The sequence below is a fragment of the Zingiber officinale genome, chromosome 2B (genome assembly GCF_018446385.1).
Source record: "Zingiber officinale cultivar Zhangliang chromosome 2B, Zo_v1.1, whole genome shotgun sequence".
Lineage (NCBI taxonomy): Eukaryota > Viridiplantae > Streptophyta > Magnoliopsida > Zingiberales > Zingiberaceae > Zingiber > Zingiber officinale.
Genome location: NC_055989.1, coordinates 110614904 through 110640592, shown reverse-complemented (window position 1 = coordinate 110640592; position 25689 = coordinate 110614904). Strand labels below are relative to the sequence as shown.

Genomic DNA, 25689 nt, shown 5'->3' with positions numbered 1-25689 from the left:
CAAATCGAATCGAATCGAATCAAGTCTAATTAAATTAAATTAAATTAAATTAAAATAAATTAAATTAAGTTTTTTTCAAAACTTATATAAAAAAAAACCTTTTAACTTAAAATTTATTTTAATCCTTTTAACAAAAAAAACTATTTTAAAAACTCTTTTAAAAATTATTTAAAAACTCTTTTAAAAATTATTTTTAAAGCTATTCTAAAAATTATTTAAAAAATTATTTTTTAAACTATTTAAAAACTCTTTTAAAAATCATTTAAAAATTATTTTAAAATCCTTTAAAAAAAATCATTTTAAAAATATTTTTAAAAATTATTTGAAAACTCTTTTAAAAATCATATTAATTTTTAAAAAAAAATTATTTTAAAATCATATTTAAAAATTATTTTAAAAACTTTTAAAACTCATTTTAAAAAAAATTATTCTAAAAAAAAACTTTCTAAAAATTCTTTTAAAAATTATATAAAAAAAAACTTTTAAAACTCATTTTAAAAATTATTTTAAAAACTTTTAAAACTCTTTTTAAAAATTCTCTTAAAAATTATTTTAAAAAAACTTTTAAAAATCATTTTAGAAATTCCTTTAAAAAATTATTTTAAAAGACTTTTAAAAATCATTTTAAAAATTGTTTTAAAAATTATTTTAAAAACTTTTAAAAATCATTTAAAAAATGTATTTTAAAAATCATTTTAAAAATTCTTTTAAAACTTTAAAAAATATTTTAAAAAATTCTTTAAAAATTAATTTAAAAACTTTTAAAAATCATTCTAAAATTCTTTTAAAAACTTTAAAAATCATTTTCAAAATTATTTTATAAAACTTTTAAAAATCATTTTAAAACTTTAAAAATCATTTTAAAAAATTCTTTAAAAATTATTTTAATTTTTTTTTTCAATTTCAAAATTCTTTTAAAAAAAAAACTTTGAAAATCATTTTAAAAATTCTTTTAAAATTATTTTAAACTTTTAAAACTCTTTTTAAAAATTCTTTAAAAAGTATTTTAAAAACTTTTAAAATTCATTTTATTAAAAATTTTAAAAATTTATTTTAGAATTTATTTTAAAAACTTTTAAAAATCATTTTATAAATTCTTTTAAAAATTATTTTAAAAACTTTAAAAACTTTTTTTAAAATTCATTTTAAAAATTATGTTAAAAACTTTTAAAATTCATTTTAAAAATTCTTTTAAAAACTTTTAAAACTATTTTAAAAATTCTTTTAAAATTATTTTTAAAACCTTTAAATTTCATTTTAAAAATTCTTTTAAAAAACTTTTAAAACTCTTTTTAAAAATTCTTTTTATAATTATTTTAAAAACATTTAAAATTCATTTTAAAAATTCTTTTAAAAGTTATTTTAAAAACTTTTAAAACTCCTTTTAAAAATTCTATTTAAAATTATTTTAAAACCTTTAAAAATCATTCTGAAAAATCTTTTTAAAAATTATTTAAGAAATCATTTTAAAAACCTTTTAAAAATCATTTAAAAAAAAAACCTTTTAAACACTGTTTTAGAAATCCGGTTAGAAATCTTTCAAAAAAAATTATAATAAAAATTATTTTAAAATCATTTAAAACTTAAACACGTAACCAAAAAAAACTTCAATTCCATTAACTTAAACTTTAAACTTAATTTAAAATTTACAATCAAAATTAAAATTAAATCATCTTTAAAAATTATATTAAAAATCCTTATTGAAGTAAGAACTTCAAAAATTAACTGTAATCTAAATTAAATTTGACCTTACATTAAATAGTTAATTAATACTTAATCTTAATTTAACACATTAAATCTTAATTTTAACGTTAATCAAAATCTTAATTTCACTATAATTAAATCATAATTTATCATTGTTAACGATTGATTCAAAATTAAACCTTAACATTGCTTAATAAGTTTAATACTAATTCTAAACTTAGCTAATCCTAATAAATTCAGGGGGAGAAATAAATTAAAGGAGAGTAATAAAAAAATTATCTTACTTTAAATATTTTTAGCAGTATCAAGTTGAGGGGGAGCAATTATTATTTTCACATCTTTCACATCTAGTTTTTATTAAAAATATTTTTGAAATTAGGTTTTGAAAAATATTCTTCTAAAAATGTTTTAGAAATATGTTTATGAAAACTAAGTTTTGAAATTGGATTTTATAAACTAAGGTTTTTGAAAATTGAATCTTTTACAAACTTAGTGTTGGAAAATAAATTTCAATCAGTTTTGAAAAATAGATTTTTCAAACTTAGTTTTGAAATTTTGGTTTTGAAAACTTATGTTTAAAAAGTGTTTCAAAGTTGAAACTTATTTTGAAAAGTTAAACCTTGATCTTAAAACCTTGATTTCGAAACCTCATGTTTGTAAAGTGTTTCAAAGTTGAAACTTATTTTGAAATTTTTTTTAAAAAAAAATTGAAAATTTGGAACTTAAACACTTATGTTTGAAAATTAGACTTAGCTTTCTTAAACTTATACTTGAAGATTAACTTTTAAAAAATCTTTTTCTTAAGTTTGCAAATTCATCCAACTTTGTAAAAATTATCTTTCAAAATTACTCAAAATATACTAAACACTAAGTTATGCTGCTAAATTAGCTCTTTTTCAAAACTTAGTTATTTTACAAAAGTTAATAAAAGCTAAATTATTATTTAGACTCCCCCGAGTTAACTTGACGTCTTTTCTTGCAAGTTTTACTTTGTCGGTATTCCGTAATTACTTGACTTATGTCCTTATTTGATGAATGCCAAAGGGGGAGGGATAGGTGGTTAAGTTAAAGTAACAAATATCAAATTTAAAAACTAACTTAAACCTTAAAAAATCATGCTTGATTTTTTCGTATATTTTCACTAACTTAACCAGGTTGTCATTCCATCAAAAAAGGGGAGATTGTTGGTGCGGTTAGCACTAACGATCTAACTCAGGTTTTGATTAATGACAAATCAGGTTAAGTTAGGTTTGTCGTTATCTAACACTCTGATCGAGTGTACAGGCTAAGTCCAGACAGGTCGACGGGCTGACCGGATGACTGACACAAAGTCCAAGCGGGTCGATGGGCTGACCGGACGCTTGGCGAGAAGTCCAAATGGGTCGACGGGCTGATCGGACATTTGGCATGAAATCCGAACGGGTCGACAGGCTGACCGAATAGCTGGCGAGAAGTCCAGCTAGGTCAAAGGGCTGACCGAATAGCTGGCGAGAAGTCCAGACGGGTCGAAGGGCTGACCGGACGTCTAGCAGGTGAGTAAAGGTAAGTCACTGGAAGGGAATGACTGTGAGGACGCGTTCCCGAGAAGGGAACATTAGGCGTCGATCAGGCTTAGATCCATTTCGGATATCTAAGTCGAGATCGTGACTAGATTCCGGTCTCGGAAAGACGAAATCTAAGTCATACTTTTTATATTGAACTTATAAACTGTGCTAACACTTTGTTTTATAGGATATACATTATCTATTTGCCTCGGACTAACCTTGTCTTGCAGGAAAGATGTTCCCTGGAGAAAGGTGGTACGGGCGCCCGGAGGGTATCCGGGCACCCGGAGATGAATTCTATCCTGATCGCGGCGTCGACACATGGAGCTCGCTGGTTGAACCTGCTACGTCACACCAGGGCGCCCGAAAGGGATCCGGGGCGCCCCGAGCCTCATATAAAAGAAGGGGCAGGGGTGGAGCCTCAACAACAACTCAGAATGAACTGAAACCTGCTCTCCTGCGCTCTTGCAACGCTGCGAAAGATCTCCGACAAAGCTCTGTCCGCCTCTTCTTATTTTCTATTGTCGGTAATTCTTGTTCTAGCTTTTCTGTAGTTAAACTCTGTAATTGAATCTTCGAATTGCTAGTGGATTTCCCAACGAAAAGCACCCTTATGTGCGGGCCTTGGAGTAGGAGTCGCCAAAGGCTCCGAACCAAGTAAAATTGGTTCTTGTGTTAGCGTTGTTTCAATTTCGTCTTTTCCGCTGCGCTTACTTTCGACGAATTTTTATAATCGCTATTCACCGCCCCCCTCTAGCGAAACTTCACGATCCAACACTAGCATCGATGAAGGGGGAGCAACATCAGATGAATGCAGCGATGCAGAGAGAGAATCTAGCTTCAGATCCAACATGGTAAGTGAGGTATGTCTCTTACCTCTTGATCAACTGTATTTTGGTATAAAATCCATGTTTAAGTCAATGTGTAAATTGAAAAATAAAAATAAAAAATTGAAAAAAAAGAGAATTTAGAAATAAAAATAATCTTAGTAAAATCATGTTTAATAGAAGATTTTGATAAATTAAAAATTAAAAATGTTAAATTGAAAGAATAAATAGAAAATTTAAAAAATTCTACATGTTCAAATTTTACTACTTCAAATGTTAGAAATTATCAAAGACTAATACAAGGGTTAAATCAGAAGAGTAAAAAAATATATTCCTAGAAAGTACTTGATTAATCTGGTAGAAAACAACGTATATTGAGTTTCAAATCATGTTTAGATTAAATTCTTTATGTATATTTCTAATTTTAATTTAATTTAATATTTTTAAATTGTCTAATATTCTCAAATAAATTGTCCCATATAATTCCTTTTTGAAATTAATTAGATATTAATTTTTCTAAGAAAGAAGATTTCATTTCTAATATGTAAAAAAAATTCAATATTTTTTTATCGTTGAATTATTTCTTGTGATTTTAAAAAAAAAATTATATTTTTAATTTAAAATATTTTATAAATTTATTTTTTATAAACTTTATTTTTTTCTAAACACTTATCATGTATCTATCAAAGGAAAACGTTTTCAAAATTTTTATACTGTTATTGAATTTTTTGTGAATTTTTTTATAAAATACTAATTTTTAATATTAAAAATTCTCAAATGTTCAATTTTTAAAATTTTAATTTTTTTGAAAAAATATTTGCTGTATTATATTCTCATAAAAGTTTTCAAGATTTTTCTAGCTTAAAAACTATTTTTAAATATTTTTTAAAGAAATTACATCTTGATGTAGCAACTAATTTATTACTTCTTAAATTATTCATCATTATTGGTAAAAATTTTTTTACTGCTTTAGATATATCTATTTAAGTGATATAAAAATTTTCAAAATTTTTAATAAATAAAAATAATTTTTAAAATAATTTTGGTTAAATTGCTTTATAAATCATAAAATTCATTTTCTAAATTTTTCTAATTGTTAATCACAAATCTAGTTTGTGTATCCCTTAGTATTTAATTCCAATTTATATTTAGAGCATACCCTTGTAGGATCGAGACGCACTAGAAGGGGGGGTGACGAGGTGAATAACGTTTGTGGCTTTCACGTTCGTTTTAAAACAATCGGAGAGAGTAAAGGCAGTGGAATAAAGAAAGAGATAAAAGAACAATGCTAACTCGATCAAGATTTACTTGGTTCAGAGTCTGTGGCAAATCCTACTCCAAGTCTCGTACGTGAGAGTGCTTTCGTTGGGCAAATACTAATCAATCATAAAGTTACAATAGATGTTTATAATTTGAACACAAGTAACTTGAATAAAAACAATACTGACGACTTGGAGGATTAGATTTTCAGCACAATCATCGTCGGAGTAGCTTTCGAGTGTAGAGGATGTGTTTTCTGAGCAGCATGAAGAAGCGAAAGTTGTTCAGAATGTTGTCTTTGAGCCACTAGTCGAAGCCTCTTTTTATAATCTATTCCAAGCGCCTGGAACCTTCCCCGAGCGCCTAGACCGTGCTGACGTGTCGAATTCTTGTTGAAACTTTATCCCTGAAGTTTATTCAAGTCCAGGTGCTCGGACCCTTTTAGAGCACCTGGAATGCTGGCATGGGTCGATCAATTGTCGCGCTCCAGCTCAGCAAGTCAATAAAATTTGGCCATCTGGGAGGTTGGAGTAGCTCCGGGCGCTCGGACCGCTAGGGCGGTCGACTAGGGCACCCTTCATTGAGGCATCCCGAGCGCCCGGAGCAACTCCGGGCTCTCAGAGCAACTCAAGGAGCTCTGAGCAACTCTGGGGGCCCGGACCACTATGTTTCTAGCTTCCACTTTTTACAAAACAAGGTTAGTCCAAGCAATAATATTTAAAGAAAGATAAGTTTTAATAACTTTCAGACTGTTCGGTCCTGACTTTGAGTTTCGTTGAAACTTTAGATCAAATCAACACCTACTGTTCCCTCTTCGGGGAACACGTCCTCACCTACTCATCTCAAGAGAAATTATTATTTTCTAGATCTATCCTCTAGACTGTCTGGACTTTTGCTCAGTGTCTAAGACTTTAGGACTTCATGCTGGATGCCCGCTCCATGACTCGTCCAATCTTTCACCTGGTGTTCGCGACCCCTAGGTTTCACCTAGAGTCCTCGACTCTAGGATTTCGTCCAAAATCTTTGACCAACCAAGAATTCGCCCAGTCCTCCCGGACCAGGACTTTGTTGTCTAACTGCAACTAGGACTTTCCACCTGCCTAACCACAGTTAGGATTTTCTTTTGCCTAAGATTATTTAGGACTTTCCTGAACACTTAGTTTAATTTTTTAGATAGCAAGATAGCTTAACTTTGAACTCCTTTACTATTATCAAAACGCAGGTTCGATCGTATGGTGCTTCATGCACCAACAACTCCTATTTTTAATGTGATCAAATGGGAAGAATTAGAAGTTAAGTTTAGGGGGAAAGTACATTTTTGCATATTTATAAATTGCATAATATGTCTATTAATTGAAATTATTTTCATGTTATTTTTTAATGCTTTAATTTACATATTCAACCTTAACTTAACTTGGATTGATCCACATCAAAAAGGGAGAGAGTGTTGGTACTCTGTGGTAGTTTTGGTATGATCAACCAAGTTAAGTTAGGTCCTGTGTTTGTTTGATGCATTGTGTCTAAGTGTGTAGGAACTTAGGAGTATACGAAGTTGAGCGAAAGACACAGCTAGCGAGAAAGACGTCACGGGAGAGAGTCGATGGGCTCAGTGTGTCTTAGGGACGAGGTGTTGTGAAAGTGTACGTTGGCGGATGAGAAGTAAGTGCGCGATATTTTTCAAGGTACGAGAAGCCGAAGTGGAAGTTTACTCGAGGAGAAGGCTAGAAAATGAGTTCGAGTAAGCCCTATTTCGGATTACTAAAATCACCCAAGCGAACGTAGTTGGAACGGAGGAGAATCGGACCCCCTGGGCACAACTCAGGGTGCCTCTTCGATGCGCCTTGTTTAGCTATTAGTCAACACAGTCCGAGCGCCCGAAGCTGTTCTCGGTGCCTGGACCACTTAAGTTTTATTTGTTGCACACCGTTGCATCATGGATAAAGTTTTATCCATGCCCAAACGCCCGGACCCATTCCAGGCACCTGGAGCTGCCACGTCAGCAAATGGTCAGATCCAACCAACAAGCTATAAATAGAGCCCTAGTTTTAGTAGTTTAACACAACATTTGAAAATGATCTTCTTTCTGTTTGATTTTGTAATCTAGTACTTAAACTGCTATAAGTGGTTTCTTCGTCAAAAAGAGATTTGATAGTGAGCTTTCAACATCTTATACTAGCAATCTCCTGATTGCAAACCAAGTAAAAAAATCTGTCTCTTCTTTCTATCTTGTTAATTAGTTTTTTATTTAACAAGTATTTTTTAAACTAAGTTTGAAAAGTCGAGAAAGGGGTTGATTTTCATTTTCAGGGCTATTCACCCCCTCCTGTCGGCCGTCAAAGGACCAACACTATGGGCTCATCGAACAACCCCTCGAGAGGCTACTGGCATAACCCCGTTCCATCTAGTATAAGAAGGAGAGGCGGTTGTACCCATCGAAGTCGGTGTTGAATCAGATCGGATACAACTATATGACAAGGAAAATTATGATCGGCCCCCTTATGGAATTAGACTTAGTGGAGGAAATTAGAGATAAGGCCGCTAATCGGCTAATGACTTACCGAAAAAGAAAGAAGCAGAGAAATAATCGGAGGGTCATTCTGAGATCTTTCCAAGTTGGCGACCTAGTATGGAAAAGAGTTAAGCCGATCGGGGATGTCAGCAAGTTGGAGCCACCCTGGATGGGCCATACAAGATGATGCAGAAGCTCAGCTCAGGTTCCTATTACCTGCAAGATGCAGATGGGAAAAACTTGGATCGACCTTGGAGTGCAAACCATTTACAACACTATCGGGCTTGATAGTTCATTTAAATTGAACTTATGTAATTTCTAAAATTTTATATTCAATGAATGCAGGTAAATTCAAGTGGAAAATGGCTAAGTCCTATACTCTCGTGCTAATTGGTTGAGTTATAAGTAAATTTTCTCTCATGCCCAAATCCCACTCTTGCACTAATTGGCCAGGTTATAAGTAAACTTGCTCTCATGACCAAGTCCCATACTCTCACATTGAATGACCGAGTTATAAGTGAGTTTGCTCTCACGACCAAGTCCTAGACTCTCACGCTGTTTGGCCGAGTTATAAGTGAGCTTGCTATTATGACCAAGTCCTAGACTCTCACGCCATTTAGTCGAGTTATAAGTGAGCTTGATCTCAATACCAAGTCCTAAAATCTCACACTGATTGGCCGAGTTATAAGTGGACTTGAGCTCACGACCAAGTCCCAGACTCTTGCGCTGTTCGACTGAGTTATAAGTGAGCTTGCTCTCAATGACCACGCCCCAGACTATCGCGCCATTCAGTCGAGTTATAAGTGAGTTTGCTCTCATGACCAAGTCCTAGACTCTCACGTCGATCGACCGAGTTATAAGTGAGCTTGCTCTCACAACCAAGCTCCAGACTCTCGGGTTGATCAACTGAGTTATAAGTAAGCTTGATATCACGACTAAGTCCCAGACTCTCGTGCCGATCGGCCGAGTTATAAGTGAACTTGCTCTCAAGACCAAGTCCCAAACTCTCGCGCCAATCAGTCGAGTTATAAGTGAGCTTATTCTCACGACCAAGTCCTAGACTCTCGCATCGTTCGACCTAGTTATAAGTGAGCTTGCTCTTACTACCAAGTCCCAGACTCTTGCGTTGATCGACCGAGTTATAAGTCAGTTTGTTCTCACAACCAAGTCCCAAATTCTCACGCTAATCGACCGAGTTATAAGTGATTTTGCTCTCACGACCAAGTCCCAGACTCTCGTGTCAATCAGCTGATTATATGTAAGTTTGCTCTCACAAAAAAGTCCTATACTCTCATGCCAATCAACTGAGTTATATATGAGTTTGCTCTCTCACGTTAGTCTTCTATTCTTATTATGAATTTGGGCAAGGCATGGAAAGCAAAAAATACCACAAAATGTTAAGGCAGAAAAATGTTGAAGGCTTAAAAATGATATATGCATGCGGACAAGGTAAAATATTTAGTTCTTACATGAACATAATTGTTAGAGATTTTTAAAAGATCGTTGCACTTCAAAAGAAGAATTAAGTAAGGTTAGCAAAGGCATTCTCAGGAATGATCTCCAGAATTTTATGATACTTGATAAAATTTCTAGGGATCTCCATGGTTAGATAGCCGCTATCCTTTAGTTACTTGATGGTCCCCTCAGAACCATAGTTGAACATTTTGTTGCTCCGATCGGCCAACATTTGATTGAAGCTCCACAAGCATAGATACTCCACTATGAAAGCTTCCAGCTGATCAAGCTTTTCTTCTTTGAATTTAGTAAGCTTCCAGCTGATCGGGCTTTTCTTCTTTGTATTTAGTAAGCTCTGCCTTAGAGGCCTCCAACTCGACTCTCAAAGGGTTCAGCTCGACATCTTTCTTAGTGAAGGCTCGTTGGTGCTCCCCAGCTGAAACTCTTGTGTCGCTTGCTCACTCATTCGGCTGACCTGCACGGTGAGAAGAGCAGCTTTTGTTTCTTCAATCTTCTTGGCTAAAGCACGAGCTTCCTTATTTTTAATATCTAAATCTTCGATGGCCCTAAGTTTTCTAGTGTTGGCCGAGTCGATACGTGATTCATAATTCTGGGAGTGCTTCACTAGCCTTTTGAGCTGGACGTTTTGGTCATGATTTTTGTCTTTCTCTAAGATTAATGCCTGTTCAGACCTAAGTAACTGCCAGATTGGGTCCCTAGCTCTTTCTTCAGTTGGGCTACCTCTTGTGAGAGCCGATTAGATTGATAATGGGTAGTGCCCACTCTACCGGTCGAGTCCTGCAACTTCTTATGCTCATGGCTTAGTTAGGCCAATTTCTGGCTAAGTGTCGAGCTATCTACCCAGAACTATCACAATGAAAAGGGGAGGGGGGGGGGGGGGAGGTTAAAGGAAGTAAGGAAGTCAAAAGATAGTAAAAAGCTTACCCCGATGGGCCATTGACTAAAGCAATCAACTAGCTCCTCAAGAGAACTGTGGCCACTCGGGCACGTGCATCCGCCCGAATTTGGGCCAAGGATACTTGGATCCTTATTTTATGCTCTGGGGCCAAGGATTCGACAGTGTGCGTGGATAAAAAGTCTTGGGTAGGCAACCTAAGGACTACCTGGATTTCTTCTGTTTGCTCAACTCGCTGGGCTCTATCAAAGTGGATTTGTACATACTTTTGGACTTGGAGAGAGGAGTTGAGAGTATCATTGACATTGGTCATGCTGGTTCAGTTGGCGGCTGCATCAGATAGAATATAGGTTGAGCAAGGAGGGGGTTCGCAGGCAACTTGGACAGCTAGGGAGTCCGATCGGAGGAAGCAGGGAAGATCCGACCGGTCGCTACTTCGGGAATCACGGATGTGGAGCTTTCTCCTAGCTAAGGCGGTGGTTGCACGGTCGACGTGACAACAGATGCTTGTGGAATGAAGGTCACCGATTGGATAGGAGTCTCCACGCGACGCCTTTTGCGACGTTGGCAATGTATCAATGGTTTAGCCAAAGTTGTGGACTCTAAAGGAACTATGATGAGCATCAAGGAAGGGCGCTCAAGGGTAGCTCCTTAGTGTTAGCAGTTGTGTCACTCCCTGCTACTTGACTTGCTCCTTCTTTGCGATCAGTTCTTCTGATGGTCCGACCGGCAAAAGCCCGTGACTCTCCAGCTCAGTGACTCCGTGAACTTCAAGCTCTTCATCAATTAATTTGGTGGATTCACTCAGTAACAATTTCCACATCACTCTAGCTGCAAAATAGAAAAGGAAATCAATTAGACCCAAAAACAACATATGAAGGAATTTCTCACCAAAAGGGCCTTGGCTGCCTAGCACGGACTGAACTCGGCCCAAACATATAGAATACGCCATCGATCAACAACTTGTGAATGTGATACTTTTAATCGGTCAGCTAGGCAGCGAATTCGAGGTAGATCAGCTCCCATTGATATTTACCCAACTCAGGAGGATTGGGTAACTCTATTTGCCAGTCGGTCAGGAAGGTCACCGAGTCGGGAAGTCTGAGGTAAAAATAGTGAGATTTTTAGCCCTTGTTAGAAGAGGGCATTTTGTCAAAATATACAGCGCCCACTCGTGCTTGGAAAAGAAATACACCCGACTCAATTTTTTTTTATATAATAGAAGTAATTAAAAATATAGGGGTGTAGAGGAATTCTATAGAAACGAAATAGCACTACAACCCTGCATAGTAGCCTGAAGGAGTTAGGTGCTAACTATTGTAAGGGAATGTGAAAATAGGCGCAAACTTTAGAAAAAAGAGATGTAGAGGAAAACGAAGGTCATCATAGAGTTGATCTTTGAAAAAAGTAAGGAAGTCGACTTGAGGCGTGTGCGGACGATTGTAAGTAGAAGGAATAACAATATAATAATCGGGAGGGATATAGTAAGTAAGTTTCATTTGATCCACTTCATCCCTATTAAAGAAGGATAAAGAGGAAGTGTACCAAAGTTCAGGGATGTAAGGAGGAGGATGTTGGTTACTACTCGGGAAACCTATCGGTTCCATTGTACAAAAATTTTGTATAAAGGTCTGAATCTTTTCCTAGCTACCATGTGTTCTTTTAAATTAAACTTGGATTGCCTGCAGAACTTAACACGTTTGATCCTAAGTTTAATTTATTTGTTCTTTTAAGTTTAGACTTGGATCTCCTGCGGAACTTAACACGTTCGATCCAAATCACCTAGGTCACAAAGTTGATTAAATATTAATTTCCAACTTTGGCTTCCAGGACTGCATGGCGAGGCACATGGCCTTCTTGGATATGGGAGCAACCACCACCGCCTTGACAAAGCCTCTTAAGAAAACTTAATATTTAATTTCCTTAAATAACTCTAGGTTAACCAAAAAGAATAATCAAAGCACAAGTTCGAAAAGAAAACAAAAGAACACAACATCGAAAACTAATTCGAAATCTAGAATCACATGCCTCTTGTATTTGGTATTTTTACAAAGAAATAAAACTAGTATGATGCGGAAAACAATTACTAGTTATACCTTTCTTTGTGAACTTTTAATGATCTCTTGATCTTCTACCGTATTCCTCTTCTAACCTCGGACATTGTGTGGACAATGATCTTCCGAGATGAGAACCACCAAGGCACCTTCTTCTTCCTTCCTTCAAGTTTCGGCCAAGCAAAAACTTCCAAAGGATGAAGAACTTTTTCCACCAACCAAGCTCCAAGGGATGCAAGAAACAAGCCTCATTTCTCTCCTTTTCTCCAAGCTAGATCCGGCCACTTCTATGTCTCCAAGAGGTGATGAAGTCTCGGCCACAAGAAGGAGAAGAGAGAAGGGGAAGTGGAACCTCTAGGGGCCGGCCACACCTAGGAAGAAAAGAGAGGAAGAAAAAGAATAGAGTTGTTCATTATGAAGGCACCTCTACCCCCTCTTTTATAATCCTTGGTTTTGGCAAATAAGGAAATTTAAATAAAATTTCCTTAATTCTTTTGCCATGAAAAAGAAAAAATTATTTTAATTAAAATAATTTTCTTTTTTCAATTACAATGGCCGGTCACCTCTTTCCCCAAAACAAGGAGAGTTTTAATTAAAACAAGAATTAAAACTTCCTAATTTGTTTCCGAAAATTTGTAAAAATTTCTCCAATAATTTTTATCCCTTCATGATTGGTTAATAAAAAAGAAATTTTATAAATTAAAATCTTTCTCTTAAACATGTGGATAATTTTCAAAAAGGAAAATTATCTCTAAAAATTAAAATTTCCTTTCAATCTACAAATAAGGAAAGATATTAAATCTTTTCTTAATCTTTTGTAGAAACTAATAAAAGAGAATTTTTAATTTTTAATTTTTAAACTTTCTTTTAAATCATGAACATGATTAAAAGAAAAGTTTTTACCAAAATTAAAGTCAACCTTTTAATCTACAAATAAGGAAAGAGATTTAGCTCTTTAATCTTTTGTAGAATCTTATAAAAGGAAAGATTTAAATTTTTAAACTCTCTTTTAAATCATGTTATCCACATAAGAAAAAGTTTTAAAATTAAAATTCCTTTTTATTTTAATAGGGCCAGCCACCTAAGCTTGAGTTCAAGCTAGGGTCGGCCACATGAATTCACCCATGAACCAAGCCATGGTCGGCCCTAGCTTGGTCGACCCCTATAGGATGGGTAAGAAGGTGGGTATAGGTGGGTATAGTACTCTATAATTAAGAGGCTACGATAGGGACCGAGAGGAGGAATTGGTTTTGGTCTCCCAATAAAATTAAGCATCCCGTGTTCGCCCCGAACACACAACTTAATTTTATCAATAATAATTCATTCCACTAGAGAACTATTATTGAACTACCGCACCAATCCCAAATTACATTTTGGGCTCCTTCTTATTATGAGTGTGTTAGTCTCCCTGTGTTTAAGATGTCGAATGTCCACTAATTAAGTGAGTTACTGACAACTCATTTAATTAATATCTTAGTCCAAGAGTAGTACCACTCAACCTTATCGTCATGTCGGACTAAGTCTACCTGCAGGGTTTAACATGACAATCCTTATGAGCTCCTCTTGGGGACATTCTCAACCTAGATTACTAGGACACAGTTTCCTTCTATAATCAACAACACACACTATAAGTGATATCATTTCCCAACTTATCGGGCTTATTGATTTATCGAACTAAATCTCACCCATTGATAAATTAAAGAAATAAATATCAAATATATGTGCTTGTTATTATATTAGGATTAAGAGCACACACTTCTATAATAACTGAGGTCTTTGTTCCTTTATAAAGTCAGTATAAAAGAAACGATCTCTAATGGTCCTACTCAATACACTCTAAGTGTACTAGTGTAATTATATAGTTAAGATAAACTAATACCTAATTACACTACGACCTTCCAATGGTTTGTTCCTTTCCATCTTGGTCGTGAGCTACTGTTTATAATTTATAAGGTACTGATAACATGATCCTCTGTGTGTGACACCACATACCATGTTATCTTCAATATAAATTAATTGAACAACTACATTTATCATAAATGTAGACATTTGACCAATGTGATTCTTATTTCTAGATAAATATTTATACCAAAAGCTAGGCTTTTAGTATACATCCTAACAATCTCCCACTTATACTAAAAGACTAAACTGCCATATCTGCTGTCATACATCTGAATCCCAACCCTTTAACATGACCATCAAAAGCTCTTGCCTTAAAGGCCTTAGTGAAAAGATCTATAGGTCATCATCTGATGCAATCTAGGCAGCAACAACTTCTCCTCATTTATAAGATTTCTCGTATTGGGTGGTACTTGTGCTCTATTGTGTTTACTTGCCTTATAGACTCATGGTTTCTTCGAGTTTGCTACTGCACCACTATTATTACAATAAATTGTAATAATCTTTGGACAAACCAGAAATCATTTCTAAGTCTATCTTGAGGTTATTGAGTCATTCAGCTTTTATGACTACCTCAGAGGCTTGTCATATACTCAGCTTCTATGGTGGAGTCCAGAAAAACACCTATGCTTATCACTCTTCCATAGTTATGACTTTACCTCCTAAAGTAAACACAAAACCCCGAGGTTGACTTACTATTGTCCCTATCCGATTGGAAGTCAAAATCCGTGCAACCTACAGGGACCAAATTAACTGCCTTGCAAGCTATATAATCTCTAGTGCCTCTAAGGTACTTCAATATATGCTTTACTGCAGTCCAATGTCCTTGTCCAGGGTTACTTTGATATCTGCTAACTATGCCCTTGGCAAAATAGATTTCTAATCTCGTGCATAGCATACATTAGGCTTCCGACAGCCGAAGCACAAAGAACTGCCTTCATTTCCTCTATCTCCTTTGATGTCTTCGGAGACATCTCTTTAGATAAAGCTACTCCAAGCCCAAAAGGTAAGAAACCTTTCTTGGAGTTCTGCATGCTTAGAACGAGCAAGGATTTTTTCAATATATGAAGCTTGGGATAAGTAAAATATTCTTTTCTTGTGATTCCTTATTACTTTGATCCCAAGAATATATACATTCTCCCAAGTCCTTCATATCGAATTGTTTGGACAACCATACCCTTACTTCTGACAATACTTTGATATTGTTTCCAACTACCAAAAATGTTATCTACGTATAGTACAAGAAATACCACCACGTTTCCATCACACTTTTTGTATACACAAGACTTATCCGGTTACTAAATAAATCCATAGGTCTGGATTACTTTGATAAACCGGATGTTCCAAGACCTTGAAGCTTTGCCTCAGTCCATAGACTGATTGAGCTTGCACACAAGATGCTCTTTGCCCTTTGCAATGAACCCTTCTGGTTGCTTTATATGGATGCTTTCTTCAAGACTTCCATTAAGGAATGCTGTCTTGACATCCACTTGCCAAAAGAATCCGGATAGACTTAAGCATGACTACCAGTGAAAAAGTTTCCTTTTTCATCAAGCCTTGCTTTGAAAGTTTCCACCTTCCTGTCTATCCATCTTTTCCTATTATAGACCTATTTTCACCCAATGACTTTTACGTCATCTGGCGGTTTTACAAGCTTCTAGATTTTATTAGAATACATATATTCTAATTCTGTATTCATTGCTCTTTGCCAAGATGTTGCATCTTTATCTTGGAATGCTTCATCATATGTCAAGGATCAGGCTCATGTTCATTTGGGATCAAGTCCAAAAACTCTCCCAAAACATGAATCTTTTAGGTTTGCTTGACAACCCTCCCACTACGATGAGCCACTGTCTGTAATCGTGTATCATTTATGATACGTGTTGCAGTTTCTTGTGATATTTCATCTTGTACAGTTGGTACTAGATTAGACATGTCCTTTATAATTTCTCTAAGAACAAATTTACTTATGGGCTTGTGGTTTATTATATAGTCCTTTTCTAAAAATCAGTCATTGATGCTAACAATGACCTTCTGATTTTTAAGACCATAAACCTACTTTCGTTTCTCTAGGATAACCATAAACAAGTGAATTCCTATCCAACTTATCATTGTCTCTCTTTAACATATGTGCTGGACTACCCGAATCCGAATATGCTTCAAAATAGGCTTACGCCTATTCAGTAATTCTATATGAGTAGAGAGTTCTGACTTTGGAAGGTATTATGTTCACTTTCTTTTTCAGAGTATATCCTTAAAACGAACTTGGTAATTTTTTGAATAACTCATCATCAATCTAATTATTTCCATAAGAGTCCTATACCTTCTTTCTACTACACCATTCTGTTGGGGTGTACCAGGTGCAGTTAGTTGGGATTGAATCCCTACTTTTGATAAGTGACTCCTAAATTATCCCAAGAGGTACTTGCCACTACGATCTTACCATAGTGACTTGATACTTTTACTTTAACGTTTCTCCGCATCAGCCTTGTACTCTTTGAACTAATCAAAACACTTAGTCTTGCGGCACATTAAATAAATGTATTTTTATCTTGAATAGTTGTCTATAAAATAGACAAAATATTCGATACTACCTCTTGTCTGGATAGTCATAGGATCACACAAATCAGAATGAACCAATTCCAATGTATCTTTGGCTCCATACCCCTTATACTTAAAAGCTTCTCGGTTATTTTTCCTTCCAAGTAAGACTCACAGGTTGGAAAGATTTCCACTACCAATGAACCCAAAAGTTCATCAGCTACCAATGAATCCTACTCAAGTTAATATAACCTAGCCTTAGATGCCAAAGATATAATTGATTCATTTCCGAAGGTTGCTTTCTCTTAAAGTTAGAAGATGTGTTACTAATTTCCATTTGTTGCATCGTGAGAGTTATTGGATTTATAAATTGTCAACCAACGTACCAGAACAGATAACTTCCCTCTTTTTCTTGATAACAACTTTATTAAAAGAGGCAGAATATCAAGTTCTTTGAATAGTTTAGAAACTGAAAACTAGTTCTTTCTAAACTTGATACGTAAAGACAATTACTCAAAATCCATGTTTTATTCTTATCAAAGGATAAACATCTCCCACTGCAACAGTTGCCACTTTTACAGCAGTGCCTATGTGGACGGTGTTTTTATTTTCATTTAGTTCTCGGGTTTCCTGGAACCCTGCAATAAATTACAGACATGATTAATGGCATCTGTATCTACACTCCAGGTTCTGGTAGATAACACCACTAAACATGTTTCAACTAATGAATTAAATACACCTATATTGTTCTTAGTTCTAAGAAGACAGTCAACCTTAATGTCCAAGTCCTATTTCCAATCATTACAATTGGGACTACTAAGTCTTTTCTATAGTATAACAACTAGGGGATTGACAAACATTTTAAATCCTAAGAATCACAAAAATATTTGGTCAAGATCAATTCTTTAAAATCCCCATGAATTTTGTATGCCACGATAGTGTGGACGTATACAAAATCAAAGAGGAGATTTTATCCATTAATTTTATTATCTCGTCAACTTTACTTTATGACGAATAAAATTAATAGTTGATTTGTCTTTGATTAAATATTTGGTCAAAACTTTTTGAATTTAAAATAACATTGATTCCTCAAACAATATTATTTAAATTCACCAACACCTCAAACACCGTGAATTTTGCATGCCACGATAGTGTGGACGTATACAAAATTTAAACATTTGTAAGAGGAGGGTTTTACCCATTAATTATCTTGTCAATAAATCTTTATGACAAAATAAAATTACCTCAAACACCGTGAATTTTGTTTGCCACAATAGTGTGGACGTATACAAAATCAAACATTTATAAGAGGAGTTTTTAATTTTATTATCTTGTCAACCTATTTATTTGATAAATTAATAGTTGGTTTTCTTCAGTCACACAAATAATAGCAGTGACTCCGATGGGGAGGATACTATTAGACGTGTCTAAGTGTATACCATTACTTGACACTAAGTCCATTAATAAGATTGTGCCCCTTCCGATGGGGAAGATCACACGCTCTTAATTAACTTCCTATAGTCATCCAAAATGGAAGTTTAAGCTAGTGATCCACAAACAAGCTCATCCGATATGGAGGAAGGCACTCAGAGCCAACGCGCAAGCTTGTTGCATCACTTATAAACCAGTAATGGAGACCGTGGAATTTATTTAAAAAATAAATCCCTCTCCCACTTAGTTATTTAAAGTGAGGAATTTTGACTATGCTAGCCTACTTAGCATGCATACTAACAAGCACACACAACACAGCATAAAAAGCAATAAATAGAAAAACTAATTTTCAACTATTATGACTTTTATCTATTGATGTCCTCCGTGTGTCGCCAACCCTAGTTGCTGCCATCTTTGGCCACCGCCACCGGGTCTAGTTGTCGCATCCATCTTGCTCCTTGTTCCGCTGCGCCTCTGGTCCTCAAAAGGTTCCACGCCTTGCAAGATTCGATCCGCGACATAAATAAAATTTTACATTTTTCGATCCTATATTCCTCGAAGGAATGTACATGTAAACTAGATCGAACATAAAATAAAATTTATATCCATCGATCCTATATTCCATAAAAGGAATGTACATGTAACTAGATCAAAAAATAAAATCCTAATAAAACTAAATACAGCTCCTGCTGTATTTTATAATACAATCATGCACACACAATAAAATGCCCTTGACATATCCAAGGGTCCAATCACACACACAATATCTATAAGCCATAATAGTCGGATCCTGCATCCACAAAGTTAGCACATCCTACTATTATCCTGCCTAAATTATGTATGACATGTGCATAATTAAACTAATACCAAATACACAGAGGCAAAACCCTAGCTCTGATACCAATTGTTGGTTGCTACTCGGAAAACCTATCGGTTCCACTGTACAAAAATTTTGTACAAAGGTCTGAACCTTTTCCTAGCTACCATGTGTTCTTTTAAATTAAACTTGGATCGCCTGCGGAACTTAACACGTTTGATCCTAAGTTTAATTTATTTGTTCTTTTAGGTTTAGACTTGGATCTCCTACGGAATTTAACACGTTCGATCCAAATCACCTAGATCACAAAGTTGATTAAATATTAATTTCCAAATTTAGCTTCCAGGACTGCATGGCGAGGCACATGACTGTCTTGGATATGGGAGCAACCACCACCGCCTTGACAAAGCCTCTTAAGGAAAGTTAATATTTAATTTCCTTAAATAACTCTAGGTTAACCAAAAAGAACAATCGAAACACAAGTTCGAAAAGAAAACAAAAGAACACAACATCGAAAATTAATTCGAAACCTAGAATCACATGCCTCTTGTATTTGGTATTTTTACAAAGAAATAAAACTAGTATGATGCGGAAAACAATTACTAGTTATACCTTTCTTTGTGAACTTTTAATGACCTCTTGATCTTCTACTGTATTCCTCTTCTAACCTCGGACATTGTGTGGGCAATGATCTTCCGAGATGAGAACCACCAAGGCACCTTCTTCTTCCTTCCTTCAAGTTTCGGCCAAGCAAAAACTTCCAAAGGATGAAGAACTTTTTCCACCAACCAAGCTTCAAGGGATGCAAGAAACAAGCCTCCTTTCTCTCCTTTTCTCCAAGCTAGATCCGGCCACTTCTATGTCTCCAAGAGGTGATGAAGTCTCGGCCACAAGAAGGAGAAGAGAGAAGGGGAACCTCTAGGGGCCGGCCACACCTAGGAAGAAAAGAGAGGAAGAAAAAGAATAGAGTTGTTCACTATGAAGGCACCTCTACCCCCTCTTTTATAATCCTTGGTTTTGGCAAATAAGGAAATTTAAATAAAATTTCCTTAATTCTTTTGCCATGAAAAAGAAAAAATTATTTTAATTAAAATAATTTTCTTTTTTCAATTACAATGGCCGACCACCTCTTTACCCAAAACAAGGAGAGTTTTAATTAAAACAAGAATTAAAACTTCCTAATTTGTGTGGATAATTTCCAAAAAGGAAAGTTATCTCTAAAAATTAAAATTTCCTTTCAATCTACAAATAAGGAAAGATATTAAATCTTTTCTTAATCTTTTGTAGAAACTAATAAAAGAGAATTTTTAAATTTTAAACTTTCTTTTAAATCATGAACATGATTAAAAGAAAAGTTTTTACCAAAATTAAAATCAACCTTTTAATCTACAAATAAGGAAAGAGATTTAGCTCTTCTCTTAAGCTTTTGTAGAATCTTATAAAAGGAAAGATTTAAATTTTTAAACTCTCTTTTAAATCATGTTATCCCTATAAAAAAAAATTAAAATTAAAATTCCTTTTTATTTTAATAGGGCCGGCCACCTAAGCTTGAGTTCAAGCTAGGGCCAGCCACATGAATTCACCCATGAACCAAGCCATGGTCGGCCCTAGCTTGGTCTCCAAGCTAGCTTGGCCGGCCCCTATAGGGTGGGTAAGAAGGTGGGTATAGGTGGGTATAGTACTCTATAATTAAGAGGCTACGATAGGGACCGAGAGGAGGAATTGGTTTTGGTCTCCCAATAAAATTAAGCATCCCGTGTTCGCCCCGAACACACAACTTAATTTTATCAATAATAATTCATTCCACTAGAGAACTATTATTGAACTACCGCACCAATCCCAAATTATATTTTGGGCTCCTTCTTATTATGAGTGTGTTAGTCTCCCTGTGTTTAAGATGTCGAATGCCCACTAATTAAGTGAGTTACTGACAACTCATTTAATTAATATCTTAGTCCAAGAGTAGTACCACTCAACCTTATCGTCATGTCGGACTAAGTCCACCTGCAGGGTTTAACATGACAATCCTTATGAGCTCCTCTTGGGGACATTCTCAACCTAGATTACTAGGACACAGTTTCCTTCTATAATCAACAACACACACTATAAGTGATATCATTTCCCAACTTATCGGGCTTATTGATTTATCGAACTAAATCTCACCCATTGATAAATTAAAGAAATAAATATCAAATATATGTGCTTGTTATTATATTAGGATTAAGAGCACACACTTCTATAATAACTGAGGTCTTTGTTCCTTTATAAAGTCAGTATAAAAGAAACGACCTCTAATGGTCCTACTCAATACACTCTAAGTGTACTAGTGTAATTATATAGTTAAGATAAACTAATACCTAATTACACTACGACCTTCCAATGGTTTGTTCCTTTCCATCTTGGTCGTGAGCTACTGTTTATAATTTATAAGGTACTGATAACATGATCCTCTGTGTGTGACACCACACACCATGTTATCTTCAATATAAATTAATTGAACAACTACATTTATCATAAATGTAGACATTTGACCAATGTGATTCTTATTTCTAGATAAATGTTTATACCAAAAGCTAGGCTTTTAGTATACATCCTAACAGAGGAGAAGGCGAAGAAGCCATCGAGAGAGAATATCGAAGATTGAAAAAAGGAGGAAAAGTGAAACTTATTGAACGCTAATCATCGGTGACAAGTAGAAGGCAAAGAAGAAGAAGAAGATGAAGATGAGGAGGGAAGGTGTTACAGTGCATCGAAGAATGAAGACTTTAAAAACCCTAGTGATAGTTATTGGTAGTCGTCCGATCCCAAGATTAAAAAGGGGATAAATAATATGGAGTGTCGAATTTGAAAAGGTAGTTATCATATCAAATCACAACAGTCACATGTCACATCGAACATTCTCCTATGCAGGTGTGCGACACGTGTCGGCATGATACAAGTCGCATTAATGAGGGATGGGAGGCAATAAATAGGCTTATGAAGAAAAGTTGTGCTCGACATGCTTTACATTAATGATAGGTGATTTGCTCAGACTCCAAGAAGTCGGAATGATGTCATCCCTAACTAAGTGACACCAACATGAGTTAAGGTCTGTTCAGGAGAAGGAGGAGTCAGAAAATGGCGACAACTAAGTGGGCCTTCCATGCATGCTGATCGGCAGCACTTAGATGGCTCTCCGGTTAGAAGACAGGGGATCTTATAGGTAAGGATGGCTAAGCATAATATTTATTCTACCTGATCTACAGTACAACACGTAAATGGTTGATCGGAGGGTAAGAGGCTTAGACAACATCAGAGTCCAGTCAATTGGACTTGTAACCTCCTTTGACTAGACTTGAAGAAGAGACTTGTGATGCGATGTTTAAGGTGGGCCCCTTTTAAAGTCTAGGAGGTCGGCTGATGTGGAAGTCAAAGTCAAAGTCAAAGGGAGGCCAACATCATTTTGAATAAGAGAAGGCCCGACTGGACCTCCAGGACGGATGAACCATGAGTGTTAAACTAAGGGCTCGCCCGAACGGGTCCTCCGGTCGGGCTGACCTCAAAATCTGATCCCACAATCAACGATGAAGTGTGAGGAAGTATGAAGTCAAGTATCAATTATCCTGACCAAGTGCCCCAACCGATTGGATGTGGTCTAACTGAACATACTAGACACCTAGTTACATATAATCAAGTAAAGAAGCTGAGTGAAGGCCGAGTCGACGACCACACTTATAAACATTGACCAGCTACTCTTAGGGAGTCATAGTTGTTTGGATTATACAAGTAATTTAATCAGTTGGTCAAAACAATGTATTGTGGGCCCCGTAGCCCAACAAAACTAATACACTTTTTGTTGCCTTTTGTGCCACGGTGGATAGAAGATATTCTGCAGACAAATCACACTTTCAAATCTTCCAACCTATCAAATCACAGAGATTTACCGACTCATTTTAGGAAATATGTCAGAGTCACTTTATGACCTGCTCTTTTTTGGAAATGCTTCGTAATTCGTGCACAGACACAATTATGATATTATTGTTATTACAAGGAGCACTAGACGATCAAACTTGTGTTTTGATAATGACAGAGGGGTTTAAAGTTAAGTTGTCTTATGATCTAACAAGTTGAAATAAGTGTGCAAGAAAGTCCTAAGTGATCTTAGGCAAAGGAAAGTCCTAGCTACGGTTAGGCAGGTGGAAAGTCCTAGCTGCGGTTAGTCAACGAAGTCCTAGTTCGATGGACTAGGCGAAGTCTTAGCAGGTCGAGGATATTAGGCGAAATCCTAGAATCGCGGATTATAGATGGAAGTCCTGGGGGTTGCGGACACTAGGCTGAAGATTAGACAAGTCAGGGATCCAATGTCCAACAGAGAAGTCCTAAAACCTCAGATGCTGAGCAGAAGTCCAGATGGTCTGGAGGACCGATCTGGCAAAAGGTAATTTCTCCTTAGAGGAGTAGGTGAGGGCGCACTTCCTTAAGAGGGAACAGTAGGTGTCGGTCTGACCTAGAGTTTCAACGAAACTTAAAGTCAGGACCGGATAATCCTAAGTCTATCAAATCTTGTCATTCTTTGCATATTATTTGCTTAGACTAACATTATTTTGCAGGAAATTAAAGTTGGCAAAACATGGTGGTCTGGGCTCCCTGAGGGAGTCCGAGTGCCCGAAGCTAGTCTAGGCGCCCGAACCACCAAAATCCATCTCTTCGCCGAGCTGGAGTGCGAGGATTGGACGGGCTTACGTCATAGTCCAGGCGCCCAGAAGGGATCTGGGTGCCTGAAAGCAGATAATTTTTGTCGATTGACTTTTGACGAGAGCATGCCACGTTAGCACAATCCACACGCCCGGGAGGGGATCCAGGACCCGGAACATACTATAAAAGCAGCCTTCGACCAGTGGCTTCACAACAATATTTCAAACATCTTCCGCTTCTGTGTGCTGCTCAGAAACGCCTCCACAAAGCTCGAAAACTATTCCGACGATGATTACGCTGAAGATTAGATTCTCCAAAGTTGTCGATATTCTTTACTTTTCTAATTACTTGTAATCATTTGAAATTGTACTTATACTCTTGACGATTGATTAGTGATTGCCCATCGAAAACACTCTCACGTGCGGGCCTTGGAGTAGGAGTCGCCACAGGCTCTGAACCAAGTAAATCTTGGCGTGTTAGCATGGCTCTCTTGTTTTTTCTTATTCCGCTACTTTCTCTCGATTGTTCTTCGATTGTTTTAAAACGAACGTGAAAGTCATGAATGTTATTCACCCCCTCTAGCACGCATCAATCCTATAATTATAAAAGAGGTCCTCATCCACAGGTGAAGGTATGCGATGCTACATATTTTTACATACATATTGATACATTTTTTCACTATTCCTCTCTAAAAATCGAGTACTGACTTGAGCGTCGGAGGGTCAACGTCGGGGCTCCTTCCCTGACCAGGCAACTAACGCTCTTTGTGGCACGCAGGATAACTTGAAGTTTTTGTTTGGTCAACAACAGAGTGGAGTTTATAGCTAGTCATCTTTTTAATTTTCGGACAAGATCAATTGACCTATAGACTAAATTCAAAACACAACCTATGCATATTTAGAGATCTATCTTCCAAATATTAATCTCTACGAGGATTCAAACTCTGATCCATCTATTTGGTTCCCTAAGTATTTAATCTGTATTTTGTGAGGACATAAAAACTGCTCCAATGCCAATGCTCAAGTTGAATGACCAATAACCAAGTGAAATTAGATAGTGCATGAACTGGTGCATAGCCTCATTTCATTTGTGAACCATTTGAATGCATCCTTCTTCAATAGAGTGTTAGTGAAGCGCTGATTTTTCTTTAATTCTTAATAAATTTATGATAATAACCCGTGAGGCGAGGAAACCTAATTGTGCCTTGATATTATTTGAGATGGGTCACTCACTCCTTCATGACTTGTACGTTGCTACTCCTCTACTAACAATATAATCGAGGTATTTCACTTTAATTATCCCAAAATTGTGCTTTGAACACCTTATAGAGAGAATATATACGATCTTGTAATTGTATTTTTTTCTCATGAAAAAAATACAATAAAAAAAGGCAATGATCATGAAAAAATAATATATATTTTTTTTCAGTTGTATGATTTTTTTTTTTAAAAAAAAACATAGGAACTATTTTTTTATCAAAACAATTATATATTTCCATCGAACCTTTTCCTATGTTAAAAATTATGTTTCACAAACAAAATACTTGACCTTCGTAAAAAATCAGAAAAACACTCACAATATAAAAGAATTGACAAATGAAAATAAAAAAATTTCATTAAAAAAAATGAAAACAGGAATTGTTTCATAATTTCTTTCACTGATAAAAAGTTCTAAACAGAGTTCTCAATTTCAGGCCCACAAAATTAACTGCAATATTGCATGAGTGAATAATAAATTATATAGAAATGAAGTCTGAAAGACATTGTCAAATTTTACCTTTACTTGAACTTTCTAACTATTTTGATCATGATGAAAATCTTAATAATAACAATAATGAAATCTCAACTTTCTTTCCATTCATAATTGACTGTTTTACAAATTAGCTAAAAGGTGTGCAAACTAAAAGCGCCCACTAAGAACCATTTTTTAATTTATCTTCACAAGATATATTTTGTTACTCTCTTTCCGTTAGTGAATTAGATGCTTGGTTTTTTTTTTGTTTTTTTATTTTATAATCCAGGTAGGGTATCTAGGTCTTGGGCTCAACTAATTCGGGAG

At 35.4% G+C, this 25689-nt stretch overlaps 1 protein-coding gene across 1 annotated transcript in view; it reads right to left on the bottom strand.

Annotated features, from left to right (window-relative positions):
* LOC122048568 overlaps nt 1–11167 on the bottom strand; it is a 32919-nt gene extending 21752 nt beyond the window's left edge. Inside the window, exons 1-2 of the mRNA XM_042610119.1 lie at nt 11107–11167; nt 10899–11046 (exon numbers count right to left, since the gene is read on the bottom strand). Of these exons, the coding sequence (XP_042466053.1) occupies nt 10899–11046; nt 11107–11167 (209 nt within the window). The remainder of the gene's footprint in view (nt 1–10898; nt 11047–11106) is intronic.
* Nucleotides 11168–25689: the final 14522 nt, after the last annotated feature.